Raw genomic sequence first — 14729 nt, 5'->3', positions numbered from 1 at the left:
AGATAAGAAATAAAAATGGAGGCTACAAAATGTGCAATTTATCATTCTAGGTTTCACCAATCTTAATCTCATACCCTAATACTTCATGTCCAAGAAAACCATTACGAATCATATATAACATACTGATCTCAAAAAAATCCTTCATTAAATTCTCTACAGCACCAGTGATGCATCTAATCACATATATTAGGCAAATGCTTTGATGTAGACTTGTAGTAATCATGATCAACAAAATAACCCTGTCGCCATTTTGAGTTTTCTGACAAATCAAGCTTCCATAAGAAGTTCTAGTGCACCTATTCAGGTCTTTAGGCACTTCATTAGTTACAGACAGTGAACTTCAACTTATTTCAACTTCAGAACAAGTAAATTGTTGGAGTATGATAAACTTTAGAGAGTGAAGAGAAATATGACACATCTTGAAAAATAGAGTCAAGGATAAGCCTTTCTCTTGTTCATTCTCTAATTATAACATAAATAAAATTACTGACGGAAATATGGTAAATCCATTATAACATCAAATAACAAACATAAGCAAAGAAAAATATGTTCTAGATATTGAAGCTTTAATTTATATAAGCAAATATAATATAAGAAGCAAAATCCATATATAATTTGGAGATACATCAGTTCTGCACATCCTAAATCCAGAAAACCTTGTAATAGGAGCTTTTCCACTATGTAATTTACCAAATAACAACTTGGTCAAGTTGTAGTTAAGAATGAAAACACTAGGAAATTTACAAAATAGTGAGAGAGCAATGGCCAATAAAGATGTAAATTAGAGTTAGGATTCTGGTCAAGGAGTGGGACTAGACGTGGGAGGAGAAAGAAATAGAAGGAAAGAAGAGATCAAACCTCGAAGAAACAAGAGCGTGCCAACGACGGCAAGAGGGAGAGCTCCAGAAGTAGAAAGGAGAGGCGGAGAGGGATTGGAGACCAGATCGACCGATGATGAGAGAAGAGGAGAGGAGAGGTCGGCGCTGTTGATCGTTGGCAAAAAGTAGAGGATCGAAAGCGACGGCAATGAGAGGGGAGCCAGCGAGGTCCACCAAAGGCTAGGGTTTCTCGACCTTTTTTTTTTCTATCGGGTTATCGAGGGAGTCCATGGCCATTGGGGGTTATCGTGAGAGTTATCGGGGCCATCGGAGGTTAGACGAATGGGAGAAACGAAAGTGAGGGGCATTTTAAAAAAATTTATTTTAAACCCTGGAATGGACTTTGAATCTGTAGAGAAGACCTATGAATGAGTTTTAGGGGGATTGGACCATTCCCATTCCTCTCTGGAATGAGAATCGAAATGAAACTCCTTCCAACTAAATGGTTGGAACGAGAGTCATCCATTTCTATTCCGATTCTGAATCTCATTCCTTCCAACCAAACATCCTCTCAATCTCTACTCTCCTCTATGGATTCAAATTTTCATTCCAATTCCGATTCCGATTTCAATTCCAGCCATGAATCAAACGTTTCGAGGAATTTGATCATTTTGATTTCGATTCCAAGTCATTCTTATTTTTATTTTTATTTTGATTTTGTTTGCGAATCAAATACCCCTTAAATAGAAGATTTCAATATATTCTAGCTCTAAAAGCTTAGAATGAACAAGGAAGAAAATACTTCTAAACCATGAGAGGTACATAACACTGCTTCTAAACCATGGGAGGTGAAGGTAAGTCATAGTATATTAAAAAACTAGTAATTAGTTAATTATTGTCATGTTTTTTTTATAATCAAAATTTTAATTAAATTATTTTTAATAAGAAATCTTTAGCAGTTATGTGTATGTAGACATGCGGTATAACTGGTGTACACAATCAAATGAGAAACATGGAAGATTTCCGGCAGCACATGTTGGCCTCCGTTTTCACTCGTGGGTCACAGGTGCTAAAAAGCAGCATAAAAATTTCCTTTTGGGGGACCGGATCGCCACGTGATCTGGGTGATCTCTCGAATCCATCGTCATCAGCTCCTCTGATTCCCCCACTTCCCTCTCTCGCTCTCAGAAGTCAGGACCCTAACGAATTCCGCTTCTCTTCCGCTTTCTCTAAACCCTAGGTTTACTCTTCTCTGGCCCCGGCGTTGCCACACGGACTTCTTCACGTTCCCGCGGTGGACGAAGTCGAGATGTACGCGGACCGGATTGAGGCGGGGCGCAAGAGATCCATCAAAGATCGCCTCAACGGCGATCTCGTGGAGGATCTGGGCCGGCCGAGGCCGCGCAGCGGGAAGAGGTCCCCCCTTCTTTTTTCCCCCTATTAATTCTGCTATTAGAATTGGTGTTCTTCTTTTCATTTTGCTTGAGGAGCGATTGGAGACTGGCTTCTTTTTCTTAATTTTATGAATAGTGCTTGAGATTAGGTAAAATTAGGGTTTCTAACGGTCAGGGCTTTCTTTCTTGTGTGATAGAACGTTAAATTTGTATTGGCATTTTCTTTGGTTCAAGGAAAGCGCAATCTCGCTGGTTTGCTTGTTAGGTTTTTGGATGATATGAATTGTCTTAATATTTCACTGATGAAGGGAAAAAAGATTTCTTCTTTATTAATAATGTAATAGGGAAAATATCATTTTTACATGCTTTACGTGTTCAAGTTCGAGGGATGAAGTTTCGGCCACTTTTACATTGCATGCTCGAAAGTTGGTTTTTTGTAGTCAGATGTTAAAGATTTGTTAACCTGGAATTTATTCTTAGAAATTGGCAGGGTAACAACTTTTTATTTGATTAGGTCTCGGTTGTGTTATACCATTAACTTCTGTAAATGGAGGAGCTCTTTTGTATCTCATGGCTGCTTCAGATCAAAAGAAGTTAGAGTCTGTGATTTAACTTAATATTGTCTATAAAGGGTTGCATATGTGCACATTATTTTTTTAGTTTTTACTGTGAGTTGGTAGGTAAACGTTCAACTCTTGTTCAGGCTTTTGGGGAACAAAGAATCAAGATATACTACAGCCTGTCTGAGAAGTTACAAGTGTTGCTTTCGAGTCACATGTGTCACTCCACACATAGTGTTAAAGAAAGGGTGTTTGTCTTGCAAAACATAAGTACATTTATCAGCTCCCACTAACATCAATGGAGCAGTCATCTTAACACTTGCGTGCATGTCCTCGGTATTATAGTAGTAGAGACATGGTGTTCTGAACAGTAGTTGGTCATGCATACATGGGCAATCTGCTCAATATGTTGTGTTCTACAAATGATTTTTAGTTGGCTTCCAGGTTACTGACGTTGCTTCATTGCTTAGATTATTATAACACCATGATGAGATAAGGATTTCATCCATATAAGTTGTCGTTAGCTAGGTTCAGTGTAGTTTTGTGTTGATATGTGAACCAAACTAGAACCCTGACCACCCTTTATCTGCATATACCCTGAATAATTTTATGATTTTGATTGGACTCTAATTTTTATATGGAATAGAGTCATGGAATCTAAGGCATAACTATTTCAAACTGTTTAATGCTGTTTGGTATTTTTAGTTTTTAGTGGCTTGTTATCAGCTTTAATTGTTAATATGCTGATTTTTCCCCCTAAAAAACTTTATCATGCTAACTGTCTCCATATGTAGTTTAGTTATTGGCAGAGCAAACATGTATCAGTCTGGGTTATGGGGAGCCTTCACTTAAAATCGATAAAGGGGTGTTTGATGCTAGTGAAAGTGAAAGAAGAAGTGTGAGGGCTTTTTTCTATTTTCCTTTTTTCTTTTTGTTGCTAAGAGTGGCATCATATTATGCAGCCAACATTAGTGGTGTTAATCTTCCTCATTTGTCTAAATACAGTTGTACAGGTAGATTAGTAATGTGATGTGTTTTGCTTGGAAAATTTTAGAAGATACTTATTAAGAAAATGGAGAGAAAGGTTTTTGTAAGGCAGTTCAAAAAAAGCAGCTGCTATAATGCTGCAAATTGGTTACAGAACTTGTAAATATCTCATGTTATGGAGCTGACCTCATATGTGAATTCCCTCTTAATTTGCAAGTTCTCTGTCATGTTTGGCAAAGTATTTGTGGAGGGAAGTTTGGCGCTAAGAATTTTCTTGTCCTACAAAGATGTAGCTATAACGATGGGAGCAAAAAGACTTATTAGATCCAGGTATAAGTAGTTGGTTATGTGGATGAAAAAGATGATGTGGAATAGATTCGTGGTTTATGCCGAAGCTGATTAGCATACAATTGAAGATTGGAAGTGTGAAATGATCTTTTGCACTTTGGTGGCCTGTGGAAGGAGACATTGAAACATGTCCATCATTACGAGGAGCACAGTAAATCGTGTTATAGCCATTTTGCTTCAAAGTATAAAGAAATCAAACCAATTAGAGCTTACTCTTGATTGACAGGAAAGGAGATCAAAGATATGGTGTGGATGAAATGTCTTCAAATATTCTTCATTGGTGACTTTCTTGGATGGTGAATTTGGTGCAAGCTTGTTCCTATATTTGCAGTTTATGTCATCTTGGTCCAATTTTTAATCTTTGACAAGAATGTTGTTTTAGACAGTGGATGCTTTGTACCATTTAGGCAGTGTTTGCTGTTGACAAATCATATTGTAGGTAGGAAGAAAATTATATTAGATGGTTGCCATCGGCTGTTCAAGCTAATTTATTGGAGTACATCTTCTCTTAGTTTTAAGAGTTTCAGTTTAAGACTGATTGTTGAAAACTAAAGGCAGATGACATGCTAAGATTGGTGAAATTATGAACAAGGGCATCTGAGTGTTACGTTTTGGGAAGGGTCTGAATTTGTTTCCAGTGCCTTTACAGTTTTGTTTGTAGTTATAGATCATGATTTGATAGAGTTTGATAAAGTATCTTTTGGTGTTGGAGATATTATTTTCTGTTTGTTTATGATGCACCATAGTTTTTGTTTGGCATTTGATATGTAAGGATATCTAAAATTTGTGAGCCATGAACAAGAGGCCTACCTTATCCACGTGTTGTGACAGGCATTCTATCGTTTTTTATTTCTGGATATTTTTGATGATTTTTCTTTTTTTTTTTTTTATGTGTGTGTGGGGGGGGGGGTTGGGGGGGAGGTGTGGAGGTTGTATTTTGGTTTGAGCATGTGATTTCCTAATGCAAATTGAAGGAATTGTGTAGGAGATAATGTTGGGTATTCATGGTAAAATGGTGAACTACTTGAAATTTAATAGAAAGATTTCCTTGTCAAAAGAAGACTTATTGTTGGATATTATTACTTTTGTGAAGCAAGTAAAGTCAGAGAATATTTCTTAAAAGTCAAGCAAATTAACTATCATGCTAGGGCAAAGTCGGAGAATATTTCTTAGAAGTCAAGCAAATTAGCTATCATGCTAGGGTAAAGTCAGAGAATATTTCTTAGAAGTCAAGCAAAATTAGGCTATCATGATAGGTTATTATATGTTATTGGAAGGGCTTATGGCCTTTTTATTCCGCATTTGTATTTTTGTGGAGGGAGAACTTAGATGTTAGTGGCCAAATAAAATTTTTAATATCATCCATAAGGTGGCGATTGCTATACTTTGGGACAAGAGTTGGGTACAATGGAGAGCGAGGAAGAAATTGTCGAGAAAAGAGTTGGGTATGGTTTGGAATGTGAGAGGCCTATTGATTTGAAGTAACTACGAAAGGGTCGGTCAATAGCATAGCTCTTTCCTGGGTTTCCTTTTGAAGGAAAGGCCTTTGCATTCATAATCCGGTAGGGGAGGACAGCTTTGTTTGTCCCAGCTAGGCAAATCGCATCCTCGTGTCGCCCTTGACCGTTCTCGCGAAGTCTTTGCAATGGTTGGGAAACTTGTCTATGAAGCGAAAGCCTATTGCCACACTGACAATCAAATATGAGATTGGGCTCCTTCTCAAATATTTGATGGAATGGCCCAGCCCAATAAAGGAAGGTTAACGTACGCGATGTGTTCCATTTGTATGAAACGCGAACATACCACGCACGATCGGACATAGAGCCAAAATTCACTGGCAAACCGAGTTGAGCCTAGTGCAGCAACCACGTGGTACAATGGGCACTCAAAGACCTTGCGAATGATGGCTCACCCCACCCAAGAGCACTTATGTCATATGGGAACTCATGGCTGGAAACAATCCTTATGGTTTTTATATCCGGTAAGAATAATAAGAAAGAATCAAAGTCTAGGTTGGTTGGTGAGCCTAGTGATAGGAGACTATCTAGCTTGGTTCAGGGAGCACTTGTTGGGTTAAAGATTTCTTTTTTGCTAAATGTTACGGCCTAAATGCTGAACTATTGACCCTATTTGTTCAAATGGGTGTTCACCCCAAAGTGTTCCTGGACTGCATGCATACATCCTTAAGTAACTTAGTGCCACGTGGCAAATTTCATTGAGAGGAATCAGCAAAGAAAAGAAATATACAAATATTCTCCATGTGACTGGATGGATTGGCTGAGGGGAGGAGAGAAAGAATGCATGCATTGAAATTCTTTCTATTGGAGGTTTGAGAATCTATGATAGGAAGGACATCTAAGGCTAAGGAAGAATTCAAGGAAGTCCTTTACTTAGAAGTGGTGATCTCATCTCATCTTGCTTGTTGGGAGAGGGGAAGCTTCCGGACCACCTTTTCAAGCCAGATAGTGAGTGATCACTCAACAATGATACCGCTGGCCCGGAATAAATACCTATCCCTCATGGGAATCAAACCCATATCTTCAACATGAAAAGACGATGTCCTAACCACCGGAAGGAAGGGACCGAAAAGCAATTCTTCATATACCTCAGCTCCGAAAATAGAAGTGGTTCGTTTTGAGATAGATGAGAAAGAAATTTTTGGGATAGATAGCTGGGAGAATGTCAGCATTTTGCTGGATGAATCTTTTAGAAGATGATGGAATCTGTATTGAATGAGGGCCTGATCTTTTCTTGCTATTCAAATGGATTGAATAGATCTACAGTTTATTGATGACAATAAAATCAGGAGTTTTTGGCATTTCATCAGATGAGATTTCCTCTGAAGATGATTGGAGTTCTGCAAATTGTTGGCTTGACATCATCCTTATATTGAGGTGATGTGCCATTGAGGTCCTCATGTTGGCCTTAGCTGGTAACTGCTGGTTGCTCAGTTGCTCGTTCTGAGCTACCATGAAGAAGGTGAATTTTGAGTGGCATTTAGCTGTTGCTGTGAAGGGCCATCTTTTTGCCATGTTGTGTCTTATTGCTTCCATTGCTGATTTGATGTGGTTTGTGGTGATTGGGATATGAACTTGCATAACCTCTGTTTCTTTTAATTTTACATAAATAGCAGTTTCTTTGGCTGCTTTTGTTGTTTATGTTTGTGATTTCATTGTTTTCAAGTTTTTTTTTTTTTAATGTCAAACTTCTTTTGGGGAAAAGTCTAAGTGATATCTTTTAATATCAGGAAATGGAAGATGGTTTAAAGTCCAGGTGTATAATTGCTCCAGATTAATGAAGTCAAACTTAGTTGTTGTATTATACATTTATGATATAGGTTTTAAATATGCTGATTGTTGAAAACCAATTTCTTGTTGTTTTATGAAGGTTATTATTAGCAATTATTAAAGACTCATACAAATAACAGTATACGAGGAGACTTTCATTTTTTTTTCTAGAAATTGTATCCAGCTGTCTAGGAACGCATCTTGATTTTTTTTCATTTGGTTTATTATCTAGTGTTCTATTTGTGATATTCTATATCAGGATATGTTTCTTGTCCTTTATATGGTGCTGTGATCTTTACTAATTATGAAATTAGCTTTTCATGTTTTTTCTAAATAATTGTATCTAGCTCTTAGAAACCTATCTTGATTCTTTCATTTGGTTTTGTTATTAGTGTTCTATTTGTGATGTTCTATCTCACAAGATGCTCCTTTTCCTTAATATGGCGATCTTGATGAATCATGAAACTATCTTTTTCCACATGCTCCTTTGAACCATCTATGTTGGTTTAACTGATTCCAATGCCCTTCAACAGGCAACGGCATAATGATGACAAATGGACACATGATCTATATGAGGCTGATGAGCAACCTCAGACCTCAAGTATAATTGTAGCTGAAATACCAGTAATTGTGAACAGAAGTAGTTCCTTATTATGTGTCTTTAACTTCTTAATGATGTTTACTCTTCATGGATTGTGTCTTAAGAATCCATTGGCCCCAAAGATCTTCGATTGAAGCTCCAGAAGAAGGGTCTGCAGCAAGCTGTTCAAGTTGGGAAGGGTTCAGGAGTGCGGGATCTTCGTGAAAAGCTTTCTGGTACAATGCACCCTCAGCCATCAAATACTGATATGACAAAAGCTAGGCCAGTGTCGGAGATTGCTAAACTCATTAAGAAAAATATCAGTTCTGTTGAAGCACCCGTACCAGAAACCAAAAAAATCTCCAACCCAACTTCATCTAGAAAGACATCTCAGAAAAAGGTGCAGCTTTTGTTGATATTGAAATTGTGTTTTTCTGCAGTCCTGCTGCTATTGCATCTTCTATATGGCACACGAGTGGTTGTACTGGCATTCTTAGATAGGATGCATGTCTCAATATGCATATGGATTGTGATAGATAATAAAACTAAGGGCCATGATGGATGTGAAGTGATCATTTATGAAGTGCTTTCCGTTGATCATTGTTCTAAAATAGGAATAACCAAAAGGTATCAGTGGCAAGATTTCTAAGTTCTAGCACTTGATGATGCAACGCTGTAGATACTCTTATAACAAATGCATGTACTGTGTACTAGCATCCTTGTTCTTGCATATGCAGGTACATCTACATGACATTGTATAATAGTGGATAAAAAGATATTAAAGCAAAAAAAAAAAAAAAATTTTCTCAGTTTAAACATCTCAGGTAAAAGATATTTATACCCAATGTGCAAGCTTATACATGCATGTATATTTTTCTTGGTGATGAGCACCATAGCTGACTTCTTGATGTTGATATGTTATTGCTACTAAATCTATTTCCAGAACTCTAGAGATGTGTAATCAGTGATTCCTCTTTCCTGCTTCCACTCCAACCCCCAAAACCTAATTTTCTTTTTGCTAAAATAGGTTGCTAGATTATGTAGATTTGGTTGACATCTTGGCTGCTGTACTTGGAATAGTCTTTATTTCTGCATGCATGCTTCAATTTCTCTACATGTTTGAGTATGTTGCACTTTCCATGGGATATTGTTTGCATTTTCAAACTGCCATCTTCTTTCTATCCTGACCCATTTGTTGAACTGTGCAGTCTGAATTGTCGGTAGATGGTTTCCTTCGTTCTCTGGGCCTTGAAAAGTATGTCATAACATTCCAGGCAGAGGAGGTATGCATCTCTGGACTTTTAATTCCCATTATCATCTATCTTTTCTTCGTGTCTTTGCATGGAGGCATGTTGTTTGTACCTTTTTTATGATACATCTGCAGGTTGACATGACGGCTCTTATGCACATGACTGATGATGATCTCAAGGCTCTGGGAATTCCAATGGTAAGTTTCTAGCTTTTGAAGTTTCCAAGAAGCTTGTCAATTGCCTTTTGGAGTTTGTAGGATAATCCAAGAAATATTATGTTAGTGATTGCTGAGCATTAGCTACCATAATGTCTTGATCTGAGGCCACTGAATCTCATCCAAAGTATGTTAAAGAATCTGAGAAGGATTATATAAATGTTGAGCATTAAGTGCAACAAGATCTTTTATCTCGAGTTTTTGTTACTAGTACTATCACTGTACTGCTTTTTTTCCTGAATTTGATATTGCCGCTACTGTTACTTCTACTGTCATGTACAATTCGTTAAGTAATTACAAAGGGATTACATAAATGACTAATGAGCAATAACTTATATAAGTTTTTTTTCGTCTTCAGGCTTAGGTTTTAATAGGTATCACCACCCTTTGCCACTTGAGCAACATGAAGGGGGTTCCATTCTGGTTTAAGTCAACCCTCAAGAGATGTGTTGGGTATAGAAAAGTCTCAAAAAAAAAAAAAAAAACAAAAAAACTCACATTTTTATTTACTCGTTTGAGATGCTATGGGCAGATACAATGAAGATCCAAGGGGGCTTATGCCGAAGGATGTAGAGAAAAAAGTGAAGACCTATGATGAGATGGCTGCAAGTTGTGAGAAAGGATACGGAGAAGCTTGGAATTACATCAGGCACTACCTTGACTAGTAATGCTTTGGCGAATAAAGACTGATAAAATGAACCATGAATAGTCAGGACATGGCTTGATGATTATTGCTGAATCAGGATTGACACAGTTGACCACCAAATAGTTGGGATAAGGCTTTATGAGTATATGCATGTGCTACGTGCATGATAGATTATGAGAATAATATTTACTTAAGAGGAAATTAAATAATATTTTTGTTTTGAGTAATTTAACTTGATAAAAACCTAGAAATCTGGAGTTACCAATTTAAATAAACAAGCATCTTTATTGTATATACTTAGTGGAGTTATATTATGTTGTCAAAATGTTGTCCAGAAAGAGAAAAAGATAAAAAGATAAAAAGGTTATTGACAACTTCCTGGAGTTATCAACAACATAGAACACAATAATAATTAATATGAAAGATGAAACTCTATCTTCTTCTCCCTCTTAACACATAATATACTCCTAACCACAAAAGAGAATAAGATAAAAAGTTCTTGCAATAATGTTTCTTAAAATAAAGATAACGAGCACCTGTCTGCAAAATCAAATGAAACTCTATCTTCTTCTCCCTTAATTTTTACACGTAATATACTCATAACCACAAAAGAGGATAAGAAAAAAAGGTCTTGCAATAATGTTTCTTAAAATAAAGATAACAAGCACCGGTCTGCAAATTCAAGTGTTAAAAATATCTTTATTGCCTTTTGTAAATTGCTAACCATCAATAAAATATCAAATAAAGTTCGTGTTTACCACCTTATGCCTGTCACTATGTAATATCACATAATAAATGTATATAAATTTCAGAACATGAAATTATAATTTTAATTGAAGATATTGGGTCAACGACCTATGAGAACTGGACTAAACTGATAAATTATTCAATCTCGTTTGATTCAAGCCAACTCGTTAGTCGAGTATATCATGCTATATGTTAGGGCTCCATATGTTTAATGTGGTTAAGCATAGGGTGCATGGATAATATAATTTAACTACCACAAAAAAGAAGATGCCATATTCATTATAACATTAGAATCTAGATGGATAAGATTACCTATCATATGTTATAAATATACAAAAGTAATTGTCTACATATGTATATAACATATTCAAGGTGCAGGAATTTTGAGTTGTTAAATTCTGATCATCATTTATTGGTGCTCCTAATTCACTTAGAGTGAACTCTGAATGAAGTATTGTAGACATCATATGTCCTATTGCTCACCTATGTCAAATATGTAAGTTAATTCGAAACCACATGATTAAGAGATAAAATCATGGAAAAGCTCAATTCAGCACAAAATGAAACAATAAATGTTGTGCTTCACAAGAAGAAAGCATTTTATGACTTGCAACAATGACTCAGGGACAATATTTAAGCACATAGCCATTGTCAAAGATAGTAACAACTTTGAGTGCTAGGCTAAATATATCACCAATTCATAGTCAAATAAGTGAGATTTTTTTATGACAAATTCCAATAAGCTAGATTAATGGTACATATTGTGCAGTGATGAGCAAGAAGCAATAAGGATGTCAGAAAATATTAAAAAGATTGTCCAAATGCATGCCCATCACTAACATCCATAATTGACTGTTTGGTTAACAAGTTTTAGTAAAATAGGTTTATACAAACTTCAATTCAGTGAGTTTTACAAAATAATTGTTTGGTTGTTTTTTTTTTTTACATTTGTTTTTCCAATATTGACAAGTTATAAAACCTGGAAAAACAAGTCTTATGAAAAACAGGTCTCCCTCTGTTTTTCATAAACCTGTCTTCCTGTTTTCCATAAACCTGTTTTCCTGAGAACTATGTTTTATGGTTTTGTTTCAGGAAAAAAAAAAAAATCTAAAGATAACCAAACAGCGTCTTAATGAATATGCAGTTGTAGACTTTGTTTATGCACTTGTTGATAATGTGGTTGTAGTATCGCACAAAGGCAGCCACTGAGCTGTTCATGAACAGCTCAGGTCAGCTTGGTAATGGCTTATTCAAGCACAGTAGCTTGGTAATGGACATCAAAATAATGTTACGTTCATTGAGTTAGCATGGTTGGAATGCTCAACACAGAAATTGATGAAATACACCAAGATCCCAAAAGCAAATGGCATAGCTGATAGAGCTTACAAAACTAATGTATATATGTGTGCACCTGTTGCAACTGGAAGACCAAGTGCAGTGGTACCCTGAGGCAACCAAAGCTGATTAATGCTGATTCCAATTAGCATAAGAGCCTCCCATTTCCCATCAACAAAAAGAATTACTAGGAAAAGAAAGTGGGAAACTTATAAGTCAAGATCAGACGATTGACAACATAAACTACAGATATCATGCAGATTGGAGATTTAAATAAATCACATTGCTCTTCATGTAGATTGGAGAATTAAATAAATCATCTTTCATTCAAGAATAAATGGTCTTTTTCTCTCTCTTCATACATTTCATAATTAAGATGGTAAATAGGTGAACAGACTCAGACAAGGTTACCTGGATTAAGGAAAAGCATCCTCTGACTTCTGTTATGATCTTTAAGAGGACAGCTATTACCAAAACTTGTAGGAGTTCACCCAACATCAAACACCTCATCTCTTTTTTTGGAGATCAAACATTAAGCACTTTATCAATTACGTGTTTCTCTAGAAGTTCAGGGACAGGGGGGAGGGAGGGAGGAGAGAGAGAGAGAGCACATTCCAGTCCACTGACCTCTGAAATCCTTTTAAGATATCTAATGTCCATGGATTGCACATCTCATCTCCCTCTTCCAATATTGGGAGCCTTTCTAATGGCAATAACAAGAAAAAAGGGTTTCAAAGAGGAAGTAAGCAATCAAAATCTCTCTTTGAACAATTAGGGTTTGAGGCAGAGAGGAAGGTGTCCAGGTCCATCCAAGAAATAGGAATGCGAAAAGAAATGGCTGAATGGAAGGAAGAAAGTCTGTGATTAATTTGGAGAGGTGAAACAGAAGGGGGACAAAGAGAGAGATAGAGGATGGCCTAGATTTATGGTGAAGCGATTAATAGGCTGGGTTATGCAACATGGGTAAGAGAAAACGTGAATTACATTGAATTTACTCATAAACAAGCACTTTTCACATGCTTATGATTTGTATTTTTGTTATTATATAAAGGAAGATTTAAGACAATTTTATGAGTACAACTGAAAGAAAATTTTACTTGCTTTTAGGTGTACAATAGATAATTATAGTTACCCATTCATCTAATGTGCTTGGGGCTTGCTTTATTTATTTAATTTTGCATTTCTTTTAGTCTATGTTTCTGGTGTTTGGATTTGAAACTGTGAGTTTAAATGGAATTATGTTCAAAGCCCAACATATGATTCATTTAGGCTCCCAAATGTGATGGAGAGTCAAGTAGATGAACTCTTAACAACCTGCAGGCAAATCACACTGAAACTTGCCCATCCTTATCTTGCCAGGCATGTACTTTTTCCATATTTTAGATGTATTTGACTTGACAATTTGCATGATGGATGATGTATTTGGTTCTTGTGGATGTCTATACTGCTTCCAAATCCTGTCACTTGTGCAAAAAAGCAAGCTGTGTTGATTTTAATGTCTTTGTAGACATCTGAAAATATGTTTGGCTGCACTTGTCTTCCCCTATAAGGTTTTATTGCATTGCTACTGCTATCTGTTATTCTATTATGGTTGATTTGTTGGTGAAAGGTGCTCAGGAGCCTGTTTATATGTTCTTGACAATTTATTGTCTTCCCTAAATTGGTTGATATGGATGGTTTCAGGGTCCGAGGAAAAAGATACTTTTGGAATTGGAATCAAAAACTTAGGCTGGTCGCCAAGTAATAACCCATGGAAACGAGTTTTTTTAATTCTTCTCGTCAGTCGAGCATGTGGCATGTGGAACATCCTTAGTTCCATGTAACTTGATGCGTATTGTCTCTGTTAACTTGGGTGACGGTAGCCTGGTTAATGTAAAATCTTGTTGTTCATGCAGTTATGTAGATTATGGAACTTGCATGGGAGGAGGTTTCAAAGTGTGGTCGTCCCTAAAGCAAGTCTTTTCTTTTCATTCCCTTTCACCTTCCCGCATGCTCTAATACATCTGACCTGATCAAGTGGCTATCAGGATTTTTTAATATGGCTACTGTATACTTGTACTGTGGAAGACTGGAATGTCGAGGCCCAGATTGGTGATATGCATTTGAGCCCGTATGATTCTCCTGCGTGGATTGCTCACTCGTAAATGCAAATTGAGGTTTGCTGAGTAACCACATAATCTGCAGAATATCACAGCCCTTTCGGCTTTACTCTTGCAGTTCTTTTGTGGAAATTTATACTTCAGTCATTCTTTTGGGTGTTTTGTTTGCTGCAAGTGGTGCATGATTTGTGATGATTCACCAATGGGGTGCAGGATGTTAAAAGCCAGTGTATCGACAGTTGTTGGTCTTTCTGTGAATTTCAGGCCTTGTGCTTGGCTGTCTGCAATCTTCATTCCATGTTTCATGTGTTGCCTGCTCATTAACAAGCATGTTTCAGCAATGCTGTGATGCTAAATCAGGTAATGGGTGGTGTTGTGCCGGTAGCGTCCGGAGGCTTTCAGGAAAGGCATCAAAGTTCACCAACTGAACCAATTTAATAAAATTCAGTAAACTGATAGCCTC

General features: G+C 36.7%; 1 protein-coding gene across 3 annotated transcripts; it reads left to right on the top strand.

The window, feature by feature from the left end:
* Window positions 1–1804: 1804 nt before the first annotated feature.
* On the top strand, window positions 1805–14264 carry LOC105051136 (uncharacterized). 3 transcript variants are annotated; one of them, XM_010931437.4, is made up of 7 exons: window positions 1805–1942; window positions 2059–2234; window positions 7928–7995; window positions 8100–8374; window positions 9183–9257; window positions 9359–9421; window positions 13851–14264. In XM_010931437.4, the coding sequence occupies exons 2-7, from the start codon at window positions 2128–2130 to the stop codon at window positions 13893–13895; spliced, it is 633 nt and encodes a 210-aa protein (XP_010929739.2). In that variant the 5' UTR covers window positions 1805–1942; window positions 2059–2127; the 3' UTR covers window positions 13896–14264. The 3 variants fall into 3 exon arrangements, with proteins under 3 accessions (XP_010929739.2, XP_029122284.2, XP_029122283.2); XM_029266451.2 differs by lacking the exon at window positions 1805–1942 and having other exon boundaries at window positions 1949–2234; window positions 13851–13907; window positions 14063–14264; XM_029266450.2 differs by lacking the exon at window positions 1805–1942 and having other exon boundaries at window positions 1949–2234.
* The last annotated feature ends 465 nt before the right edge of the window (window positions 14265–14729 follow it).

Source organism: Elaeis guineensis, chromosome 9 (genome assembly GCF_000442705.2).
Source record: "Elaeis guineensis isolate ETL-2024a chromosome 9, EG11, whole genome shotgun sequence".
In the NCBI taxonomy this organism is placed as follows: Eukaryota; Viridiplantae; Streptophyta; class Magnoliopsida; order Arecales; family Arecaceae; genus Elaeis; species Elaeis guineensis.
This window is presented reverse-complemented; position numbering and strand designations above follow the sequence as displayed.